Genomic DNA, 23,034 nt, shown 5'->3' with positions numbered 1-23,034 from the left:
TTGGCCTGGCTGAGAGAGGAGAGAGTGGGGGAATGGGAGAAGAGTGTTCATATAAGTATATAGATTAGCTTTTGTTGCTAATCTGACTGTGAGATGCTGCTGCTATTGAAACTTTACATTTCTGGAGATTTGGTCATCTCTTGACTACCCATGCCCTTTCCTAAGGTTCTGCTATATATTTTTTTCAACTGGTAGGCAATGGCAACAGATACAGGGATACCAAGTCTATTAGATATGGCCCATAATTCTTAAGAATAAAAACTTGCCTAAACTGATTAATGCTGCCTTTTGAATCATAAAGCCAGTCCTGTTCTATGAAGCAAGGTAAGAAAATATAGGAAGAAGGAAACTTCCCATTCAGGTAGCAACTGGAGGGAACAGGGGTACCCTCTGTGTATGTAGAATGTGGAGCTTAGAGATGATGGATGCCAGAACAGAGCTCTAACAATCACCAACATATCCTAGAAACAAGAATAGTCAAACAAGATGAATGTAGAGCCTGTATGGACATCAAGTCTTCTACTTAGAAGCAAAGATGCCTAAAATGAATAGTGGGAATCTAAGAGGGTAAGTGGGAGGAGGGTTTGACAGGCAAGATTCAGGGCTCTTCCATCAGCCCTGCCAAAACCATTTCTATTTTCAGTCTATTCATATTTACCAAATTCAGCCACTCCAAGTTTCAGTTCTCTTTGTATACCACAGAGTAGAACATATTAAAAATAATACAAATAAAACCTACAGCTTCCCAATAAGCCATATTTAATTTCAGAGGTCAAACCTGGGACTGGCTGATGTTGGTTTAAAAAAAAAAAAAAAAAGAGAGAAACAAACCAAAAAACCCAACAACATTTATGGAGGGTTATTCCATTCACAGTTCCAAAGATTAAGAGCTAAAAGCTATGGTCTGACAACTCTCAGAAGCTACACTTACCTCTCGGGCAAATATTCTCTCTCGGACCCTTTGATATTCCTCCTCTCTCTCTTCTATTGACTTGCTCCTCCTTCCATCCTGCAATGGAACTCTGATCTAGATCGATGAGCAGAATTAAGCTAGTTAAGTTCTCCTCGTACTGCAAGCTCACTGCACACCAGCAAGGAAGAGAAACCGGGAAAGTTTATAGTTGCCATCAAAAAAATGGAAAAAAAAAAGAAATAAAATTTCCAGTCCTGGACAGGTTTCACTGGGTACATCTGACCATGCAGTTTGGGAGATCAGGTTTTCTGGATGGTTAATGATTCTTCTTCTCCCCACTCCCCCCAGGATATCAAGAAAACTATTTATAAGAATTAGGGTTGTTTTCCTGTAGTAATCAGGTACTATCTAGTCAGTAAGGATCAGAAAACATCCCTAAGAAAATAAACAACATTGCTTTAGAGGGAAAGTAAGGGATAGAAAGAAGCTAGAGAGGGAAAAGAACAGTTGTTTAGCAGAGCTGAATATAGAAGAAGAGGTTTATAGAACTAGCACATGACATTATCCCTTTAGTCACTAGTGCTGTGACCTGAAGACCCAAGTCACACACAGTTTTGCAAAGAGGGCCTTGGAAATGAAATCCCAAAAGTGAAGCGAAACTCAAAGCCCAAGTCATTTTTCTCATCTTAATTATAGCAACCGAAGGGCAGTAAGGAGAGAGATAAATAGAGAATAAGAACAAAGTGACACATAGAGAAAAGAAGAACAGAATACAAAGAAGGATGGGCAGAGAAAGGAAAAGGTAAATGAAGTACTGTGAAGGGAGAAGACAGGCAGAAAGGGAAAAGAAGGAAATGGAGGACAGAGAACTTTATGTTCTCTGACAAATGCAGTGAAGTGACTAGCAGGAATGTCTAGGCAGATCACCTCTGGCGCTAGCCATCACCTAACTCCCGGTGTCACTGTCTTTTCCTCTCCTGACCTGCCTCTTGTGAATACTGTCCTGGGGAGGATATAGCAGAGGACCTTTTCCATATTGCTCAGAAAGGCAAGGAGCTCTAAGGGAGAATTCATCAAATGAACATCACCAGGCTATAGATCATTCTGACTTTCAATTAGAGGCTTTGAAAGCTTCAGACGAAGCAACCAAGGAGCCTGCTATTCTAGGCTGATGCTCCTGATTTTCACTGGTCTCTATAGGTAGCCACAACTTCAGGTATTTCTACTTTGATTAGATTCAGTCCTCACTTCTCACTAACCTTAATACCCTATATACTACTAATTGTCATTCTACAAATTCTATTCCAAGAAGACACAGGACCTCAAGGAGCTATATTATCCCCAGTCCCTAGCACTGGTAAATCAATGGTACAGTAGGAAGAGCATAATGGGCTGGGAGGGGTCAGGAAGAATCTCAGCTGTCACCTTCCAGTAACGTGACTTCAGGCAATTAATTTATCTCTTAGCCTCAGTTTTCTTATTTGTAAAGAGGGACTGATACCCCAAATACATTGGGTTGTGAAGAGAATTAAAAGAAATAATGCATGTAACATTTAGAATAGAGCCTAGTTCAGGGAAAACACTCAATAAAATAGCAATGCTATGTTTATTATTAATATCCCAGAGAGAAGTACACAGAGTCTACCCTATTATGGATCAAGTCTGAAGCTGAGAGATAAAAAGTTTACAGTAGAGGCAGATTCTACTTTGCCCCAATTTGCCTCTAGGACTGAATAATTCCTGATCCACAGAAAAGGGGTTTTGGAAAAATGGATAGAAGGGCATCAGGATGGAAAGACTCTTTCTTGTTTTTTTAAAATTTAGTTCCGTCTTTTTGTATGTTTTTTTGTTGTTATTGTTTTGTTTTGTTTTCAATCAGACCCAGCGTGTTTGTCCACATTAGATAATGACACTTCAAAAAGACTCCTCTAATATTCAAGCAGCAGGATGGGTCCTGGTATCAAGACCACACAATATCCCAAGAAAACTAATTTTGACTCTAGATATTATTATAGTTATCATTAATTAGCAGACAATAATGTCTCTAACCAACCACACTTTCCAAATCTAACCCCCTTTGGAGGTTAAGCAGAAGCAGGCTGGATCTAACCTCTACTTAGGGAGGAAACCTGCAAACAATCACTATCTGAAGGGTTTATCATAGGTCAGGGCAGCAGCTAGGCCTGTAAATGAAGGGTTAGGACAGGCTGTTCATTTGTTATTCTCCTAGAAGTGGATTACAAAGGGGATCTTCTCTGAGGTTCCCATCAGCAAAAGTCAAATTAACTCACTCACCTTGGTGGAAGGAGTTGGGAAAAGATTAAGGAGTTTGCAGAAAGGGATCAGACACACCTTTATAATTGGTTAAATCAGACCACAACTTTGTCAGTTCAAGGCTAGTCCTCAGCTAGGATAAGAGTGGAAGTGGGATAAAGTAGCTTTTAGTGATTCCTGAAGAAATCCCTAACTATAAAAGGGGAAAAAAAAAAAAAAAAAAAAAGAATGAAACCAACAGCTGGATCACAGCCGAGGCAGGGAGAGACCTTGCTTTGTCCAAAGTGACATGGAATTAGAAGTCAGTGGCAGACCCAAGCAGTTCTAGACCAAATGAGATCATCCAGCAAACCTCAGCACCATGTCTCTCCAGGACTAAGAGAGTGGCATCCAGCTCAATAAGTGTAGTCAATCTTCAACATTAAGCCAAAGTCAACTTAGCATAGTTCAATACATTTTTCCATTCTAAGGTATTTTGAGTTTTTTCCATCCCACAAACTTCTTCTCCCTTCCCAGTTTCTCTTACTGCAGGCTCTCTCTAAAGGCCCACCCTTTTCCATTCTTCACCTGGTTATCATCTCGGTCCATACTGGCATCATCTCTCTTGAGGATGAATCTCTGCTGAAATTCGGCATTCTTCTCATCTTTTATATGTTCTGAGAACCTCTGTTCAGGGCTGGGATTTGGAAAGAATTGTGAAAGATGGGAGGAAAAAAGACCCCTTTGTTAGAAAGAAGACCTCCTAGGTATAGCTCTACTACGTTCCACAATCCCTATAGGTAATTTCTGAAGTCAGACATCCAAAAAGTCAAATAGATGTTTTATTGAACTCCTCTGTTCTTTATACACCTATAACTTCTCTTCCTTCAAAGTTGTATGGTCCTATCAATGAAGGTGAAGAAGAGCTAGGGCCAATCTTCAAGAAATATCAGTGCCTCTAAAATATGTCTCTAACGCTTTGTAAAAAGAAACCGGTAATATAACCGCCCATCCCCCCAACCCCTCACAGAAGAGTCATCTTGATCCTATACCTTCTTCTTCTACCCTAGCAGGTTATCCCAGGAAAGTCTACCCACTCCATAGTTTTCTCCCTTACATTCTTGTGTTGCTGGTTTTGTTGATGATAACAGCTTTCCCAGTTTGATCAACATTGTGGTCCATTCCAAAATAGGCAGCTACCCGGTGTAATAGCATCCGGTGATATGAGGTCATCTGAGGGAACTTCTTGAACTGGTTACTGAAGGGAAACCCAGGGGGAAAAGTGAAATAAGATATATAATAGTAACAGTAGCTAACTGTAATTTTTCTTACCACTGTCTAAAGAAGAGCATTTCTTAGAAAAACAGACATATTATAAAGATGATACATATTTACTCAGTGGAAACCAAAAAGATTTCTCTCTAGAGTTTTGTAATTATTCTGATCTACCTACTATCCTAAGACTACTTCTTAAGGCCTTGGTCCCACCCACTTGGACGAAGTTTGACAAAGGAAAAAGGGAAACTTAAGAATACAAATTCCAGGACAGGGCCTAGTTGCTGAAAAAGACATTAATTCTTTCTCAATGTATGTCTATGCAACAACTTAAAAACCTCTGTTTTCATACATATACTTTTTTATAAGGTTAATTAGATATTTTTATTTAAGAATAAATAATTGGTTGACTATAATAATCACAACAATAATTAGTGTTGGCAAGGATGTGGAGAAGTTGAAACCTTCATACTTTACTGGTAGGGATTTAAAATGGCACAGTGCTTCATAAAACTCTTTGGGAATTCCACAAAAGTTAAACTAAAATTACCATATAACCCAGCAATTCCACTCCAGATATATATTTAAAGAAATTGTAAACATGAATCCACACAAATGTTAATTGTAGCATTACTCATAATAACCAAAAAGTAAAAAAAAAATTATGTATTTTGATTAACTGATGAATGGATTTAAAAAATGTGATCTACCCATACAGTGGATTCTTTTTTCCCCTATACATATACTTTTAATCCATTCTGATTGCTCTCTTAATTTCTTTTGTTTCCCAGTGACAAATTACTTCAAAATTCTCACTTTGAGGGAAAGACAAAAGAGAAAATTGTGTCTAAATTTCTTTCCAGTGCCCCCTCCCACCTCTAAGTGTATATTTCATACAAGTAACTTACTTGTTGTCATTAATAAATTCCAGAATCTCCTGTTCTAATTTTAGCAGCATCATTCTGTCCCTGTTTAAAAAAGATTAAAACAAAACAAAACAAAACACAGCCCTCCCATAGACATTGAAAGCAGGAATTGAAAATAACTTGTTCACTACAGAAGCTAAAGGGAGGGATATATCCAAACTCCAATGGACTGTAATGCAGAGGCTGCTGTGTCTCACTAGCCTGCACTTTGATATTGTTTTTAGTTGTAGATGGACATAATATCTTTATTTATTTATTTTTATGTGGTACTGAGGATCAAACCCATTGCCTCACATGTGAGCTACAGCCCCAGCCCCCGTACTTCGATATTTTGAAAGAGAAAACCCAAATATACATTTTTTTAGACTTCCTCCTAATCATATGCTTTGCTATCCATATCAGAAAGCTAATTGTTAGCAATATATTCATATAAACACATACTTTATACTTATAAATCTATTTATTCTACATCCCTTCTGGTTATTCAGTCTTTTAAAGCAATGATCGATGATTTAGCTTATGTACAAATCAATTATCTTTTTCTTCGTGCTTTTTAATCACTGTGCTCCCAAATCTTCATATTTCTTTGACTCTACATTCTTTTCCACAGAATTTTTTAACTCTTCCAAAAGCAGAAACTTCAATGTGAGGGTATTCTGAATCCCTCACAGAATATAAAACTATACTTGAGAAACACTCAGGGAGGGGATGGACATCCAAGATTCATAATGGAAAAATTCTGGGAAGTTGCTCGGCCTCTTGCCTCCTATTCCCTTTCTCTCTTAAACCAATCATGTTATTACCTTGGGTTCTTTTTCAGTGTATTTACAAGAAATTCATGTAGGTCTATTCCAGTGGAGTCTGTATATTCTTGGCTGGAGTCTAGAAGCACAACAACAAAAGAAATTAAAGTACATGAAATTGCCTTGTATGGTACCTAATCCCAAGTAAAACCCACAACCTGACTGAGAAGATAAGAATAGGAAAGCAGAATCAAACTTTAGGGTTTCAGCATTAAATCCAGAATGACCTTGAGTGGTAGCCCTCCAAAAGTCCCCTTCACAAAAGGAAAAATCTGGGCCATAGTGTTGCATCAAAATTATACTAAAATGCCACTTATCATTACTGAAAGGTAAGTGTATTTACTGAATATCCTGATTAAAATACAGTATGTTTTATTTTAGCTATAGCAAATAAATTCCAGATAAGGGAGCAGTCAAGACTGAATTTTGCAGAATCTAAATACAAATATGCCCAAATATTGACTATTTTTAATCCTAAGGTTGCCTTTTCTTGTCAACTATCACTTTTACGGAATATGTCTTTTTGCTACCAGTTCAAAAGTTTAAAGCCACCTGGGTGCAGTGGTGCACACATGTAATCCCTGCAATTTAGAGGCTGAGGCTAGAGGATCACAAGTTCAAGGCCAGTCTCATCGACTTAGAGGGGCCCTAACCAACTTATTATTATTATTATTTAGTTATAGATGAACAAAATACTTTTATTTTGTTTATTTATTTTTTTTTTTTTTTATGTGGTGCTAAGGATTGAATCCAGTGCCTCACGTGTGCTAGGCAAGTACCACTGAACCACAACCCCAGTCCCCTAAGCAACTTATTGAGACTCTGTCTCAAAACAAAAAAATTATCTGGGCACAGTGACACATGCCTATAATCTCAGTGGCTTGGGAGACTGAGGGGAGAATTGTGAGTTCAAAGCCAGTCTCAGCAACTTCGAGGTACTAAGCAATAAAATACAATACAAAATAGGGCTGGGGATGTGGCTTAGTGGTTGAGTATTCCTGAGTTTAATCCCTGGTACTAAAAAACAAACAAACAAAAAAACTCCCAAATTAAACAGGCTGGGGATGTAACTCAGTGGTAAAGTACCCCCGCCTCCCAAAAAGGGAGCAGGTCTGCATTAAAATTTAAAAAAATTATTATTCCAGCCATCCCAAACCAAAATATATATGTTATCTGGAGAGTCTGATTATCCATGTCACCATTTATTTCATAGCACAAATAAATCAGAATTGACTACACTGTCCTCCCCTGGGTAGTACCAATGCAGACAAAGTAGCTCTCTGGGGGCATGTGAGCCCTAAACCAAAGAAAGTAAACTAGTTAGGTATCTTCCCAAGCAATCAAGTTAGCAGGACACTACAGACTACAAGTGTTTGGCTAGTAAGGCCAGTGGGTACCAGGTTTCAGGATGAGAGGAACGTATACTACAGAGCCAGGCATTAAGACAGATGAGAGGGAAAGTCCTCACCTCTAGAGAGCATCTTCCTTGGGACCTTTTCTTTGTTTTTGTCCTTGTCTTCCTTTTCAGAGACATCCTTTGTGGACTTTTCCTCCTCCTTGTCAGAGGGGCAACTGATATGCAATTGAATTATATCCTTAAACAAGAGGAAAAAATAATATATTCAAAGAGGAATAAGGATTTTAACTGTCTTGCAACTTGCTTAGAATCTCAATAGAGGCAAATTTTGGGGAGGTAGCTTTATCTCATAGAAGAGTATGTTTTGTTAAATTGCTTTAGTTTTTGTTCCACCAAGAAAGTGGAGGCCCCAAGCTTTTCCTGTCAGCAGTCACACCCTACTTATAGAGCAAGAGCTCAAGTTACACCAGCTGTTCTTGACAGAAAAACTGGACGGTAATGCTTTAACCACTGGAGGAAGAATACGGGTGGGAAAACAGAATCAGCTCTGGGATCTCCTTGTTTGTATTAAAATGTATGGTCAAGACTTGATGATCTATACATCATACACTCACCCTGCCCTATCTTATTCAATAATTTCTGGGGTTTTTTATATTTATTTTTAAGGTTTTTTTTTTTTAGTTGTAGATGGACACAATACCTTTATTAATTTTTATGTAGTGCTGGGGATTGAACCCAGTGTCTCACATATGCTAGGCAAGCATTCTACTACTGAGCCACAATCCCAACCCCTCTGTTTTATTTTTTAAAAAGTACTTTTTTAGGCTGAGCATAGTGCGCATGCCTGTAATCCCAGTGGCTCGGGAAGCTGAGGCAGAAGGACTCCAAGTTCAAAGCCAGGCTCAGCAAAAGTGAGGCACTAAAGCAACTCAGTGAGATCCTAAAATATAAAATTGGACTGGGGACGTAGCTTAGTAGTCAAGTGTCTTTGAGTTCAATCCCTGGTACTCAGAATTTTGTTTTTGTTGACAGACCTTATTTTATTTATTCATATGCAGTGCTGAGAGTCAAACCCTGTGCCTCACACATGCTAGGCAAGCATTTTACCACGGAGCTACAACCCCAGCCCAATAGCTTTTGTTTTTAAAGTGCCATTTTCCCTGATTTCCAAGCTTGATGTTGATGCTGTGATTGCTACACCAAACCAAACAAATGCCATGCACTCAAAAGCTACACTTATTCTTTAAACAACCTACCTGGGTTTCTAATGGCCCATCAGCAAATGGGGTGGAGGACTCTTCACATACTGCCAGACTACGTACCAATTTCAGCTTGGAATTAGACTGAAAAACAAACAAACAAACAGCTATGTATATTTCCTTCTTTGGTTCTGTTAGCTGTTGATTCCTTACTGGTTCTTCATTGTTGTTGTTTGTTTTTGATTTCTGAGTTTCCAAATAGGTCCTATTTGCCAATTCCAGGTTCAAATGAAAGGTAATTCTGCTTACAACAATAGATATGTAAAAACAAATCACAGATGGTTGGAAACCTACTTTCCTTAGCCCTCTTCTGTCTTTAGACCAATGCTGTAATTTCTTGACTTGAAAGTTTATTGCAAATACGCAGCAGTATAGCACTATAGAAAGACAATGGACTTGAGCCAAAAGTCCTAGTTATGACTCTTGGTTTTTGCATTTATAAGACATAAGACTCTGAGCAAATTACTTAATTTAATTGTTCTCTGTTTTTCTTCAATAAAGTCAGACTAAAAAAATACCAAAAAGGTTGTGAAAATCAGATAATATAAAATATATAAATATACATATCATCAAATAGTGCCTAGCATACAGTAGACAATAAATGCTAAACAACTCTAAACTTGAGATGGGAAGGGTATGAAAAGAAGTGTCTAGGAAAGAATGAAGAGAAAGACAAAGAAATTTTATAATACTTAGGATTTAGTGTAATAAAAAGCTAATCCACCTGGTTTTCTTCTGCTGGCTCTTGAATCTCAAAAAAGATCTAAAATCCATTATGCAAATCACTGCTTTCCTAGGAATCACTGAAGCCAAAAATTATAGAGTGACTCATTAGACATCTAGCTATAAACATTTACTGAGAGTTCTTACGATAAAACTAAGGTTTGCAGTGAATACCAAAGCAAAAACAGTGTGTGTACTCCAGGTAGGGGAGTACCAGAAAATAATTTGTGAGTCTGAAGAATAACCTCAAGCTATTTCTGCTGTTAACTACTGAATGTCCTTGTTAAGTTTACTTAAATTCTGTAGCTCAAGTTTCCTCATTGCAAAATGGAAATAATAACTGTCTTATTTATGTCAAAAAATCTTGGCAGACCTAAAACAGCAGTGAATATCCTCTGTTCTAAACATTAACATCATGGCCTTCCCTGTAATTAGGCCATGTGATGCATGAGGTAGTGCTACTTATCAAATTTCTTGACCTTCTTCAAACCCAAACCACAAATTGGCTGGGCTACTCCCAAATTTTCTACCTTTAGTTTTCTAGAGGAAGGGGGTGGGCACCTCTGATGACAATCTTCCCACTATAAGGAAGGTCTAATATTCTATTATTCCCCAGCTAAATTAAAAAAGCTATCAGATAATAATATAGTCTTTCCTGATAACTCAGCTTAAAATAATCTATGGTGTGTTGATTTTATCATACAATGATTAAAAACAAAATCCTCTTCTCTGTCCCAATGTAAAAATAAAATATTAAAAAAAAATAAGTCTGTATTTCTAGGATATCTGAAAATGTTGAGTCATTTCTACTAATTGGGGCAGGATTTATGTTAAGAAAAATTCAAATGGAGGGGAAAAATGTGAAAGTGAATTTCAAAACTCACACAAACAGCCAATCTCCTAAAGAAGCCAGAGTGAGCAGACAAACTGGCATTTTAGCACAACCAGTACCAAATTCTCCCAGGCTCTGCAGAAGGCTCCAGCTGGGTGTCCTTTCAGGCATCAGAAATAGATTATGATTGAATTAGAGGTAATGGAGAAAAATGAAGAAGACCTTCCACTAGGAAATATATGTGTGTGTGTGTGTGTGTGCATGCAACTGTGTGTATGATGCAAATTCATAATTAGGGTAGAAAGTGCAAACAAGAAAACTTGGCCAACATATAATCTGAATAAACTAGAGGTTGATGATATATCCATCTGTGAAATGTATTACTAATAACATTAGAAAATAAGCAATGAAGGAAGAAGTCTTACCTTGGCTCTTTTCCTGGCATGACCATGGTTGGATGTCCGCCTCTGTTAAAAGGGAATTGGAAAATATTAAAGATGGGGAAAATCAATACTGAAGTTAGAAGCAATATATGCTTACAGCATAAAAGCACTAACTATAAAAACTATTATAACAATTGCCAAATTTTGATGAAAATCAATATCCTTGGTGTCACTCTACTCCAACTGCAGCAACTGTGACATGAAGGGCCTTCAGATCATTCAAACCAGTCAAATCATCATTTACCATAACTGACTTCATACCAGTCAAATCACCATTTACCATGAAGATAAAGAAAAGGAACAATTGATTTGCTGGCCTTTTTCATAGACTGAAAATACTTTTGGACAAACCATGGAATTCTCTCCTGATTAAAATGCTTCTGAAAATGTTACTATCACAGCATGAAATATTTTTTTTTACTCCAAGTTTGCATACAGAAGCCTATTTAATTTATAATGGATATAAAATGTGGTCCCTTAACTATGATTTATAATAACATCCTATGAGACAGATGTTCGAACATCAGAGTTCCAACTTGAGATACCCAAAATACCTGTCTCTATAAATCACTGCAAAAATGGAATGAAAAGTCTTCTTCCCATATGTCTCCATACTTGAATATGAAAATTCTCCCAGTTTTAAGCTCCTGGTGGTGAATCTCATAGCTAGCTTGTCTGGGTCAGAGATATGAGAGGGGAGAGGATAAAAAGGAAGAGGCATGGAAGAAAGGGATAAGATCTCCCAAGCAAAGGGAAGAAAGAGTGGGTAAGGAACAGGGTAGAAGCCACATAAGATGAAGGATGAGGCTTAAGGTAGGAGGAGGGAACAGCAAATAAACTCATAGGATTTCTAAACATCTGAGATATCAAAATGTGTATGATTAGGGTATAAAGTGCAAGCAAGAAAACTCTGCCTATATATAATTTGCATAGATATTTGTTCTAAATATTACCCCACCCTTTTGGGGAAGGGGTTGGAATGTCCAACTGAGGCTGTAGGGTGGGGAAGGGGAAATAAGTCAGAGGCAGAATACCAGCATGGTCTTGGGTAGGTGAGGATTTTTCTTTCCTTGGTCCTCTTCACTAGTTAGCAAACAACACTGCCACAATGCAAAATGGAGAACTGGGAAGGTAGATGGAAAGAGTAAGAAATGATGGAGCTGGTCAATGCCAAGACCTGTTACAGCAAGGGAAGATTCACAGTCCAGAAATATGAAGCAGCATTTATCACTACTTTTTCAAATAAATAATACATATACACATCACAAACATTTAAAAGGCATAATGGAGTTATATAATGAACAGTAAATCTTTTACATCTGTCCCCCTGACAGCTGGTTCCCTCCTAAAGGATTAACCAGTATTGAAATTCTTTTAGATCCACCCAGAGACATTTTTTATGCATATGTAAGTTTATTGTACTCGTGTACACAGGTATTTTTTTAAAACCATGTACACACTATTATTGTACACATTATTCTCTAAACTTTGCTGTTAAACTTTTTTCTTTTTTTCATTTTTTTTTTAATGGATAGCATAATGCAGAAGATCTACTCTGTCTTTCTTAATTGCTATACAGTATTTCACTGTATGGCTATAACATAACTAATTTTACCAGTCCTTAAATTGTACCATTTAGGACATTTATGACCTTTTGCTAATATAAACAACCACATCATTAAGTTTATCTATAAACAGTATATCTGTAATCCACTAACATTTTTATAAAATATTGCTAAATTAACCTTCAAAGTGTTGTATAAATTTATACCGCTACTAACGATATATGGATCTGCTTATTTCCCAGAATGGGTAATTTTCATTAAACAGCCAAAGACATACTAAAAGCCTAACATGTAGCAGGTACTATGATTGCTACTAGAGGATATGGAGATAAAAGACAAACCTTTTCAAAGGAACTCATAATCTTGTTGGAGAAGACAGATAAATAGACAATTACAGTATAGTACATTAAGTGTGTTACAGAGGTACTCACAAAGTTTGACAGAAGCACATAATGAAGTCATCTAACTCAGACCTAGCAACATATAAGTTCATATATTAAGTACTGAGTGCCTGTAAGGCACTGTGTTAGAACTTAGGAATATAATCATAAGCCTAAATGACCAAAACCTGGGCTTAACGGAGCCTATAATTCAGTGAGGAAGACAAGACATTAATAATAAGAATTATATAATATAGACCTTCAGTGGGTGAGTAAGGTTGTCAAGGAGGACCTCTTGAAAAAAAGACGTATCTGGATTGAGTTTTGAGAGGTAAATAGGTATTAGATGTTGGAAGAGGGTTCAGAAGTTGAAGGAGCTCAGGGAAAGAACATTAAGGAGGGGATACTGGGAAGAGAAGGCATATACAAAAGCAAGCTTTCCCCAAACTTCAGCTTCCTTTTATAAGGGACCAAGGAATCAAATCATACTAAAACATAGAATGCCAGAGGTGATGGTTGGCAGATAAGGGACTAGGTCACAATTTACCATGCTGGGAAATCTGGGACCTAGCCTATGGCAATAAGACACACAGAAAACTTGAAGAGAATTTAAAAATTCAGTTTCTCATTTCATGACCATCTTTCTAAAGCAGCAAGGTAGATGAATCAGAGGGATTACAAGTTTAAAGTCAGAAAGCCCAACAAGGAGGCCACACCAAGCTGGTTATTTATAGGATATACCTAAGTTCAATATGTGTTACCTGAAGTCTTGCCCATTATAAACAGAATTTCAGAACCTGAATTTTGCAGCACTGTATCCATGCAAAAGATACTGTGAGTTCCAACTGCTGATTCCCAAAATATATCTCACAATATTAGTAATGCAGTCCCCTTTCCTCAAAAATTTTCAGCTCCACCTCAAAACATAGACTTCCTTGACAGCACCAGTTAGATTCTTGGGGAGACTGTCAGGGTACAAGCAGAGGGAATACAGAAGGAGCAGAATTTTTAGTGCTGCTGAAGGGGTTTGGGTTCTGTTGGGAAATGGTAGAGAGGAGGGGGCTTCCTAAGGGACTCCTCCATATGATACACTGTGGCACACAAGATTAAAATTTTTGCAAAAGAAACAAACTCCAGTAGATGGCAGCAGCCTCTCCACCTGCTTTAGTTAGAGGCAGCAAAAGAAATCAAATTAGAAAGGTGGCAGGTCCTTTTGATCCCCATTTATGACTGTTTTTATATGCAGGTGAAGACATTTCCACAGTAAACAGGTGCTCATAAAGAATATAAAACCAACAGATGTCCTTTCTTTACTGCCTATTTTCAAAAAGTGTATACAACTGGAGTTCAGAACATCATTCATAATAGTCTCCTCAGAATAGAGTAAGTTGTACTAAAAGTTCATTTAATTGTTATCTTCCATGTAATATGACAGTACATAATTAAATATTCATTTATATGTTCTGAGTATTTAAAATTCATTATTGATATTGGTGGAGGCTGGAAGTAAAGTTGAACAGTAGTAAATTGTCTACACAAACTTTGGGAGGATGGGTGGGGAATAACAAGTCACATGTAAAAGATAATGGAGAGAAAAGCTGCCAGGATGGAGATCTGGTAAGTTTTAAGCAGAAAGACAGTAAGAAAATAGGTAGACTAGAGAACAAAATATCTCAGAGAGCTGTCTGATTTTAATTCATCCCTTTATGTTGTAGCTGTTTTCATCTTTAAAGAGGACAAGGCTAGGTCAATTAAGTTGTCTTGAAAAATTATGTTTCAAATTTCCAGACACTCCAAAATGCTATTGCTCCTGCTAGAGTTAATGTTCTATCTCCTAGGCTTATAACAAAGGCCAATCTCAGGCTTGGGCATCAATGAAAGGATTTAGAGATTAGTCTTGAATTATGGAAGAAACCAGCAGTGACCATAGATGGAAAGGAGAGCTGTAATAGATAGGGTAGAGGAGGCTCAGAATCCAGTTAGCTGGATACCAAAAAAGAACACTGGAAGAAGCTTGGCCAACTATCTACTATGTGTAATTCTGCATTGAATATGGATTTGGATGAAAAACGTAAGAACCAAAGGATGAAATTCCTCTCACTCATTCACCAAGTGGCAAGTTCAGAGACTATTTCTGACCCAGAAAATGCTGACTGTTTTAACACAGCCAGGATATGAATTTAATACTGTGTGTGAAGACAAGCAGCTCTAGTTTTAAGAATTTATTCTATGAGCCATGTTATGACTTGTTAAATATGTTTGTATACAGTTTATTTTTTAAAATTTTTATATATATTTTTAGTTGTTGATAGATTTTTAAAATTCATTTATTTATATGCGTGCTGAGAATCAAACCCAGTGTCTCATACATGCTAGGCAACGCGCTCTACCACTGAGCTACAACCCCAGGCCACAGTTTATTTTTTGATAGTTAAAAAATATAAAAATGCAGCAAATGTAGCAAGAACTATTGAATGTATTAGGGATTTCATTTTGTCCTTTCTTTTTTTCTCTCTTTCTCTTTTTCTCCCTCTCTCCCTTTCTTTCGGGGATTGAACCCTTGGGCACTTTACCACTGAACTACATCCCCAGTCCATTTTTTATTTTGAGAAAGGGTCTCATTAAGTTGCTTAGCACCTTGGTAAGTTGTTGTGGCAGGCCTCAAACTTGCAAGTCTCCTGATTACAGGAACATGCCATCAGGGAGATGTTTCTTTTCTGTTTTCTTTTTAAGTATTGGGGATTGAACCTGTGGGCACTTTACCACTGAACTTCATCCCCAGCCCTTTTTATTTTTTTTATTTTGAGACAGGGTCTCACTAAGTTGCTTAGGGCCTTGCCAAGTTGCTAAGGCTGGCTTTGAACTTGCAATCCTCCTGTCTCAGTGGCCCCAGTCATTGGGATTACAGCTGTGCACCACCATGCCTAGCAGGGAGAGATTTCTTGAGAGAACAAGCCCCTGCCCCAACATAAAGTAACCCCCTCTCCATATAGGGATTAATTGAAGGGTAATTCACCACTGAGCTACATCTCCAGCCCTTCTTATTTCTGAGATAGCAGGGTCTGACGTTAGCCTCAAATTTGAGATTTTCCTGCCTTGGCTTCCCTAGAAGCTGAGATTACTGGCATATACCACTGTGCCTGGCTTCAGGTTGGGATTCTTAAGAAGCATCAAGTGTTGATATTGGTGGCTAGATTCTTACAGATTCTCACTTCTATTCAAATATTAAAAAGAGTGTATACAATGCTTCTAATCCTTACCTGTGTCTCCTGTCGCAAACTGGTATCTTCACCTTCTTTCTCAACTTCTTCCTTACTTGGAGTCTTAGATATAAACTTGTTTTTGCTTACAGATTCCTCCACCAGTTTTTTTTCTGATTCTTTCATTATTTCCAGGGTCTCTTGACTAGTGTTACTGTCAGACATGTTCTTCAACAGAACACAGTAGCCTCTATGGACTCCTAAAGAAACATCAAAGGTATTAAACAGGAGGTGTGTCTCTATATTTAACATACACCTAAGACTTGTATTTCTCATGTGTGTATACACATATATATTTTTATAAATATATACATATAATTAGAATATATTATCAATACATACATATACACATATATATACACACGTGTATATACATAACACACACACACACACACACACACACACACACACACATCCCCCCAGTAGTCTCCTCTATAATCCAGAAAGGAGTCCTTTGATAAATGCTGCTCTGAATTAATTTTTTTTCTAAATTTATTAAGGTAAAACTGACTTAATAATAAGCTGATTGACTTAAAATGATTTAAAATGTACAATTTGATGAGTTATATATAAACACCTGTGAAACTACCGCTATATTTGAAATAGTATATCCATCACAGCCAACTTTCCTCATGCTCCTTCATAATCTCTCCCTTCTTCTCACCACCTCTGGTGAACCACTGATCTGTTTTCTGTCACTATAGACTAATCTGAATTTTCAAGATTTTTTGGGGGGGAGGAGGCAGGGAGAGAACTTGAACATAGGGTCTCGCCACACTCTCTTATCACTGATGAACAGGCCAGCCCCATGCATTTTCTAGAATTTTATATAAATGGAATCATACAAAGTCTAAACTTTTTGACTCAGTATAATTATTTTGAAGTTTACCAGCATTAAGTTCAAAAGCAAATTAGTAGAAATCCTCTTAGCATTTCATTTGTCCTCCCTTGTTCCCTATAGAAGTCTGATTACATTTTCAGCTCAATCACTGAAGTCACTAGATTCTCCAGAAAGAATAAAAATATATCATAAAGCTCGATTCACCACTAAAGAGAAACACTTTCCCAAGGGAGATCTTTCATAGCTACCAAAAACCACAACATTGTCACAAACTTCAAGCTACTCCCCATTAAAAAAAGCAACAAAAACAGACAATGGTTACAAGATCTTAAATTCTTTATCTTAAGCAAGCTAAAAAAGCAAAGAAGAGAACTTTGTAGCTATTTGTCCTTCAGAAAGATTGGGTCTCTTCCTGAAGGAGAGTAGTATCTTCATTTCTATCTGTTATTTGGGTTCAGTCACTCTACCATCTCCCAATAATACAGATACTCCTGTATCTACCGTGCAGGAGTAGCCACTCTTTATCATTTTCACTACTTGGGAAATGCTGTAATGAAGCCAGTGGTTCTCTAAACATACATTAAGAAACAGAAGTTGATGTTCTATACATGCTTTCACAGATTCACGTCTTCAACTGGTAAAATCAAATATGCTTAGTTACAACAAGAGGTTTGGTAGAAGTTTCTCCTTACATAGGTTACTGACTATACTTTAATCTTAAATAGTTCTTTCCCTCCTTTAAGATAAAACTGTAAACCCTCCCAGATGTCATATATATTCCTAGTATGGCTCTAGAAACAGTTAGCAATACTTCAAAAAAAATTGTCAGACATATTTCTGACCTTCAAATAAGTTTAAAGGTTAAGACTTCCCTTAATGGGCTGGGGATGTGGCTCAAGTGGTAGCGCGCTCGCCTGGCATGCGTGCGGCCCGGGTTCGATCCTCAGCACCACATACCAACAAAGATGTTGTGTCCACCGAAAACTGAAAAATAAATATTAAAATTCTCTCTTTCTCTCTCTCTAAAAAAAAAAAAAAGCCATAAAAAAAAAGACTTCCCTTAAGAAGTACAGATAGCCTCATCCAACACAAGTAAGACAGTCTGCAAGATTACTATTTTGTCCATCTTGTGGCAGCTCCTGAGAAGCTATTTGGAGTCTTAAGTTTGCATAGGTTTAGAAAACTTCTCTTTAAATGGAGCAGAGAGTCATTCATGCAACATAAAGTAATAAAGCTGAATTTAAAGATAAGAAATATTGGAAGAAACTGACTAAAAAAAAAATGGCTCATGCCAGGTACAGTGGTGCACACCTGTAATTGCAGCAACTTGGGAGAAGGAGGCAGGAGATTGAAAAGTTCAAGGTCAACCTAGGCAGCTTAGCAAGACCCTATCTCAAAATTTAAAAAGAGCTGGAATATAGCTTACTGGTAGAACACCTCTGGATTCAATCCCCAGTACCAAAATGAAAAAAGAAAACGTTTCATAGAAGAGTATGCTCTTATAGTCCCAGCACTAAGAGGCTGAGGGGGAGAATCACCTGAGCCTAGGAGTTTAAGACTAGTCTAGGCAACATAGCAAGAGCCTGTCTCCAAAAAAAAAAAAAAAAAAAAAAAAAAGGCAAGAAAACAGAGAGAGAAAGAGGTCAATATTAATTAATTCAACAGCTATAGGCATCTAAAAAGTTATAACCTACAGCTTTTTTTGATTATTGGTTGTACAGTGGACAACCAATATGTATGGATGATGAATGGGTTTATTTACTACCATCCTCCTATCCTAAAAGAGAAATCATGCCTCAATTCTCTTTAGTTTGGAATACCAGTAAAACTCAGCATACGCCTTGCCACCTCTAGAGCTAGGAAACATTGGTAAAGATAACAATTAGAAGAACTCTTAGATATGACCTTATGCAATCTCCCCCTATTCTACAAAGAAGAGCTCTTTTCTGCAACTTCCTGAGAGGCCTAATAACCTCTCCTAGAAAACTCTTGGGTCAGAATCATGTTCCTATTTCTGAAATAGTCCCATCTGTTATATAGTTGCTCCCTTCAGTAAGTTATCAGCTGCTTCAATCTTGATCCTAAATCAGTTTTTTTAAATCTCACAAATTAGGTTTACTTTTTTAATACCACATGATAGACCCTCAACATTTTTCCTTTCCAGGTTTAAATTAGCCTCAAACAAATTTCTCTGTCAGAAAAAGAAGGTGATATGGAAAAATGTAAAGCAGCTGACTACTTCTTTTTCTAGGATGGAACTAAATACAAAATCAGAATGACAACTTTGTAGCTCTTCTTCACCTGTTGGCCAGGAAAGGATCATTACATGAACACCAGAAATAATTTTGGTGTCCAAGCACTGTTTCTCAGCCAAAAAAACTAGGAAAGCAAATAGATAAATGATCTTTCATAACAGCCGCCTGTAGAATATGGTTACATATTCAAACTCAAGTTTTAAGGATCCATATAGTTTCCTTCATTCGTTGAAGATATAGGAAAATTTGTTTTAGATTCTTTTTCTTTCTTTCTTTCTTTCTTTCTTTCTTTCTTTCTTTCTTTCTTTCTTTCTTTCTTTTTTTTTTTTTTTGTACTGAGGATTGAACCCAAAGGCCCTCTGCCCCTGAGCTCTATTCCCAGCCCATTTTATTTTACTTTGTGATAGGTCTAAATTGCTGAGGCTGGCCTGGAACTTGTGATCCTCTTGCCTCAGCCTAGCAAGTTGTTAAGATTACAGTTGTGTATCACCACACCTGGCTACATAGCTACATCCTCATCCTTTTTTATTTTTTACTGAGACAAGGTCTCACTATGTTGCTGAGGCTGCACTTGAATTTATTTATTTATTTAAATTTTTTTTGGTAGTTATAGATGGACTGAAACCTTTATTTATTTATTTAAAACAAATTTTAAGTTGTTGATGGATCTTTATTTTATTTATTTTTATGTGGTGCTGAGGATAGAACCCAGAGCCTCACACATGCTAGGCAAGCACTTTGTCACTGAGCTATAGTGCCAGCCCCTGGCCTTGAATTTATAATCCTCCTTTCTCAGCCTCCCAAGTTTCTGGAATTACAAGTGTGCACCACTGCACTCAACCTAGCTCCATATTTCTTTTGGTGTTTGCCTTCTTCTGTGGACACATGATCAGGGAAGGTGACCTTACCCTAGAGCCTTGGGGGACAAAGCTTAATTATATGAACCAATTATGATAATTCTGTTTCCTTTTTGTGGCTGGTTTTAGAAGGAACAAGTGACTCAATCATCACTAGCGAGACATGAGGGGACTTTGCTGGGTGGGCGGCTTCAAGGAAAAGCTTCCTAGAAAGGCTTCCCACTATATTTAAAGTTTTTTTTAAAAAAACCTTAAAAAAAAAAAAGGCATCCTCTGCTGATGGTGATCTTGGGTGCAAATGATGCTGGGACTATGACAGCTGCCAACAAATGGGGGATGAGAAAGCAGAAGAAATAAGTCTACATATTTTTGTTTTGTTTTGGTAGATGGAGCATGCCTATATTTTATTTATTTTTACGTGGTATCAAGGATTGAACCTAGTGCCTCAAATGTGCTAGGCAAGCACTCTGCCACTGAGCTCCAGCTCCAGCCCCAAGCCTACTTTCTTAATTCTATGATGCAGACACTAAATTAGTCGACCTAGATCCTTCCTATCTCTGCAACTCTTGATATATGAGGTGATAAACCTTATCATTTAAGCTATTTTTTTTAAGCTGAGTTTATTATCTCAGCACCCTGAGTGATAGTCACAAAAGATGTATTAACAGAGTGGACTATCTGAAAAGACAGGGAAGAATAGTTTTATAAATAGAAGTATCTGACAGGGAGAGAGAATATTAATAATAATAATAATAATCATCATCAGCTAAAACTTGATTGCTCACATTGTACCAACCACTATCCTAAAGTACTTTAAGCATCTCATTATTATCAGCATCACAATTTTATAAATAAACCAAGGCACAGAAGGTAAATAATTTGCTTAAGGTCATACAACTGGTATATCCCAGAGACAGAACTCAAACCCAGGAAATATGACTTGCTTTGGTATTTGCTTTCTCTCACTAATGGACTAGATGGTCAAAGACCAGAGAGGAAGATGAAAAGTCCACTGAAGATACAAAAGGAACCATGGGATCTCAAAATTGGAAGGGTACTTAGAAGTTTTCTCATTTAACTCCAGCATTCCTCAGCCACAGTCTTTGATAACTAGGTTCTTGAATCATTACTAACTCTGAAAAATGGTTGTCTTGGACCTGTTTGTATACCTCCAGTAAATGGAGTCTTCACCTCCAGAAACCAATAATTCATTTTAGGAATACTCTGTAAAAAGGCAAAAATTCATCTCTGTATTATTTGTTCCCACTGGCCCCAGTTTAGCTTTCTGTGCCAGCTTTATAGAACATGCTTAATATTGCCCCCAGGTCAGTTCTCACAAAAGACAAACTTATCTTATTCTTTCTTTAAATATTCCCCACTTAAGTCAGTCAGGTCTTCAAATCATTTTAAGTTTCTTCACCATTTTGCCTCTAGGATAAAAGAAATTGTCATAACGTACACAGCAGCTAACCATACTACTATTCCAAAGCTGTGATGTATTCAAAGATACACTAACTATAAAACCATTATTTCTAGACTCAGGCTCTCTTTTGCTCTCAAAAATAACATTTAATACACACACACACACACACACACACACTTTTAACGGTGCTGGGAATTGAACCCAAGATCGTACACATACAAGGCAAGTACTCTCTACCACTGAGCAACAATCCCAATCCCAGTCCCAGTCCTGCAATCCTATGCAGAAGAATTTCCTTATTCTTGAGGCGTAAGCATTCCTAGAAACAAAAATGTTTTCTAGGCCAAAAAAGTGAAAGTTGCAGCTGAGGGACAAGACAATTTATTAACTAAAAAAGCCTTAAAAAGCAAGAACAGGGCTGGGGCTACGGCTCAGCGGTAGAGCGCTCGTCTAGCATTGTGAGGCCCTGGGTTCGATCCTCAAGTACCACATAAAAATAAATAAAAGTATTGTGTTCAACTACTTCTAAAAAATAAATTTTTAAAAATGTTTAAAAAAAAGCAAGAACAAAGACAGAAAGTTAAAAGAGAAATAATTTCCACTTTTGATGGTTTATTTAGTATAGAGAGGAAATTCAGGGCTTGGAAAGTTGTTTTGTTTTTGGTGTGAAAGAAGTAGATAGGAATAATTTTATGTCTAACTTTGCCTAGAACAAAGCAAAGACATTACGCTCCCAAGAAGGCCTTAGATGAGCCCTTTCCTACAACCTATTTGTGTACACTGTACACAGCATCCAGGCAAAAACACAATATCTAAGACAGAATATCTCCTGAGGACGTTCAGTAGCTCAAAGGAGCACACAGGGGACTATTATATATGGGGGCCAGCATGGGGAGTGAGGTAATAGGATGATACAGGGGAAGATGATTGGGAACCAAGATTCAGCAATTTCTTTCAGGGAAAATACTGCATATTCTCCATAACTTTTCTGATTGCCAAGGTAAGTACCTTTCATGACACAGTGATATTGTATATCCTTCCATCAACTCTACAAACAACTTTCTAGGCAACAGGCCAAAGGAATACATTATATAGGGGATGCTTAGAGAAGGAATGTTTCTCCCTTTTAATCTATGGCCAAGAAGAGGAAATGTAAGCAAAAAGACAATATGTAGGTACTAAAAATTCTGACTTACCCTGTGACAAATTCCCTATAAAGCTCTCTAGTCCTTTACTAATTCATATATCAAGAAAATATTACTCCAAATTGATACTCACATTTTAAAAAACTATTTAAAATTTAGGGGCCAAAAAGAATGGATAAAAAATTGTGATATATTTATATAATGGAATACTATTCAATAATTTAAAAAAGAATGAACTACTTGTGTACTGATAAACACAAAAACATGAACAGACCTCAAAACTATTATGATAAATTAAAGTAAGTAGCCCCACTCCCATATACAATTAGTTCAAGAACAAGAAAAACTAACTACAGTGACTGAAATCAGAAAGTGGTTGCTTAGGGTTTGAAAAGAAAAAAAAAAAAAAGGACCTGTCAAGAGTGATGGAAATATTCTTATTTGTGGCAGTGATTTCATGGATATATAGAATACAACTGTCAAGACTCATTCACTGATGATTTAAGATCTATACATTTTATTAT

General features: G+C 37.1%; 1 protein-coding gene across 20 annotated transcripts in view; it reads right to left on the bottom strand.

Moving 5' to 3' along the window:
* R3hdm2 (R3H domain containing 2) overlaps positions 1-23,034 on the bottom strand; it is a 147,477-nt gene that overhangs the window by 31,038 nt on the left and 93,405 nt on the right. For 14 of the 20 annotated variants that reach the window (XM_077799220.1, XM_026398275.2, XM_077799219.1 and 11 more), the window contains 9 exons: positions 15,990-16,189; positions 10,767-10,808; positions 8,784-8,870; positions 7,639-7,765; positions 6,171-6,249; positions 5,350-5,409; positions 4,284-4,424; positions 3,755-3,863; positions 932-1,027 (listed from right to left, as the gene is read on the bottom strand). In XM_077799220.1, coding sequence (XP_077655346.1) covers positions 932-1,027; positions 3,755-3,863; positions 4,284-4,424; positions 5,350-5,409; positions 6,171-6,249; positions 7,639-7,765; positions 8,784-8,870; positions 10,767-10,808; positions 15,990-16,189 — 941 coding nt within the window. Of the gene's footprint in view, positions 1-931; positions 1,028-3,754; positions 3,864-4,283; positions 4,425-5,349; positions 5,410-6,170; positions 6,250-7,638; positions 7,766-8,783; positions 8,871-10,766; positions 10,809-11,818; positions 11,903-15,989; positions 16,190-17,672; positions 17,695-23,034 lie in introns of those variants that run through there. The other 6 variants (XM_026398279.2, XM_026398271.2, XM_026398269.2 and 3 more) reach the window with 3 other exon arrangements.

The sequence above is a fragment of the Urocitellus parryii genome, chromosome 5, assembly GCF_045843805.1.
Source record: "Urocitellus parryii isolate mUroPar1 chromosome 5, mUroPar1.hap1, whole genome shotgun sequence".
Classification (NCBI taxonomy): Eukaryota; Metazoa; Chordata; class Mammalia; order Rodentia; family Sciuridae; genus Urocitellus; species Urocitellus parryii.
This window is presented reverse-complemented; position numbering and strand designations above follow the sequence as displayed.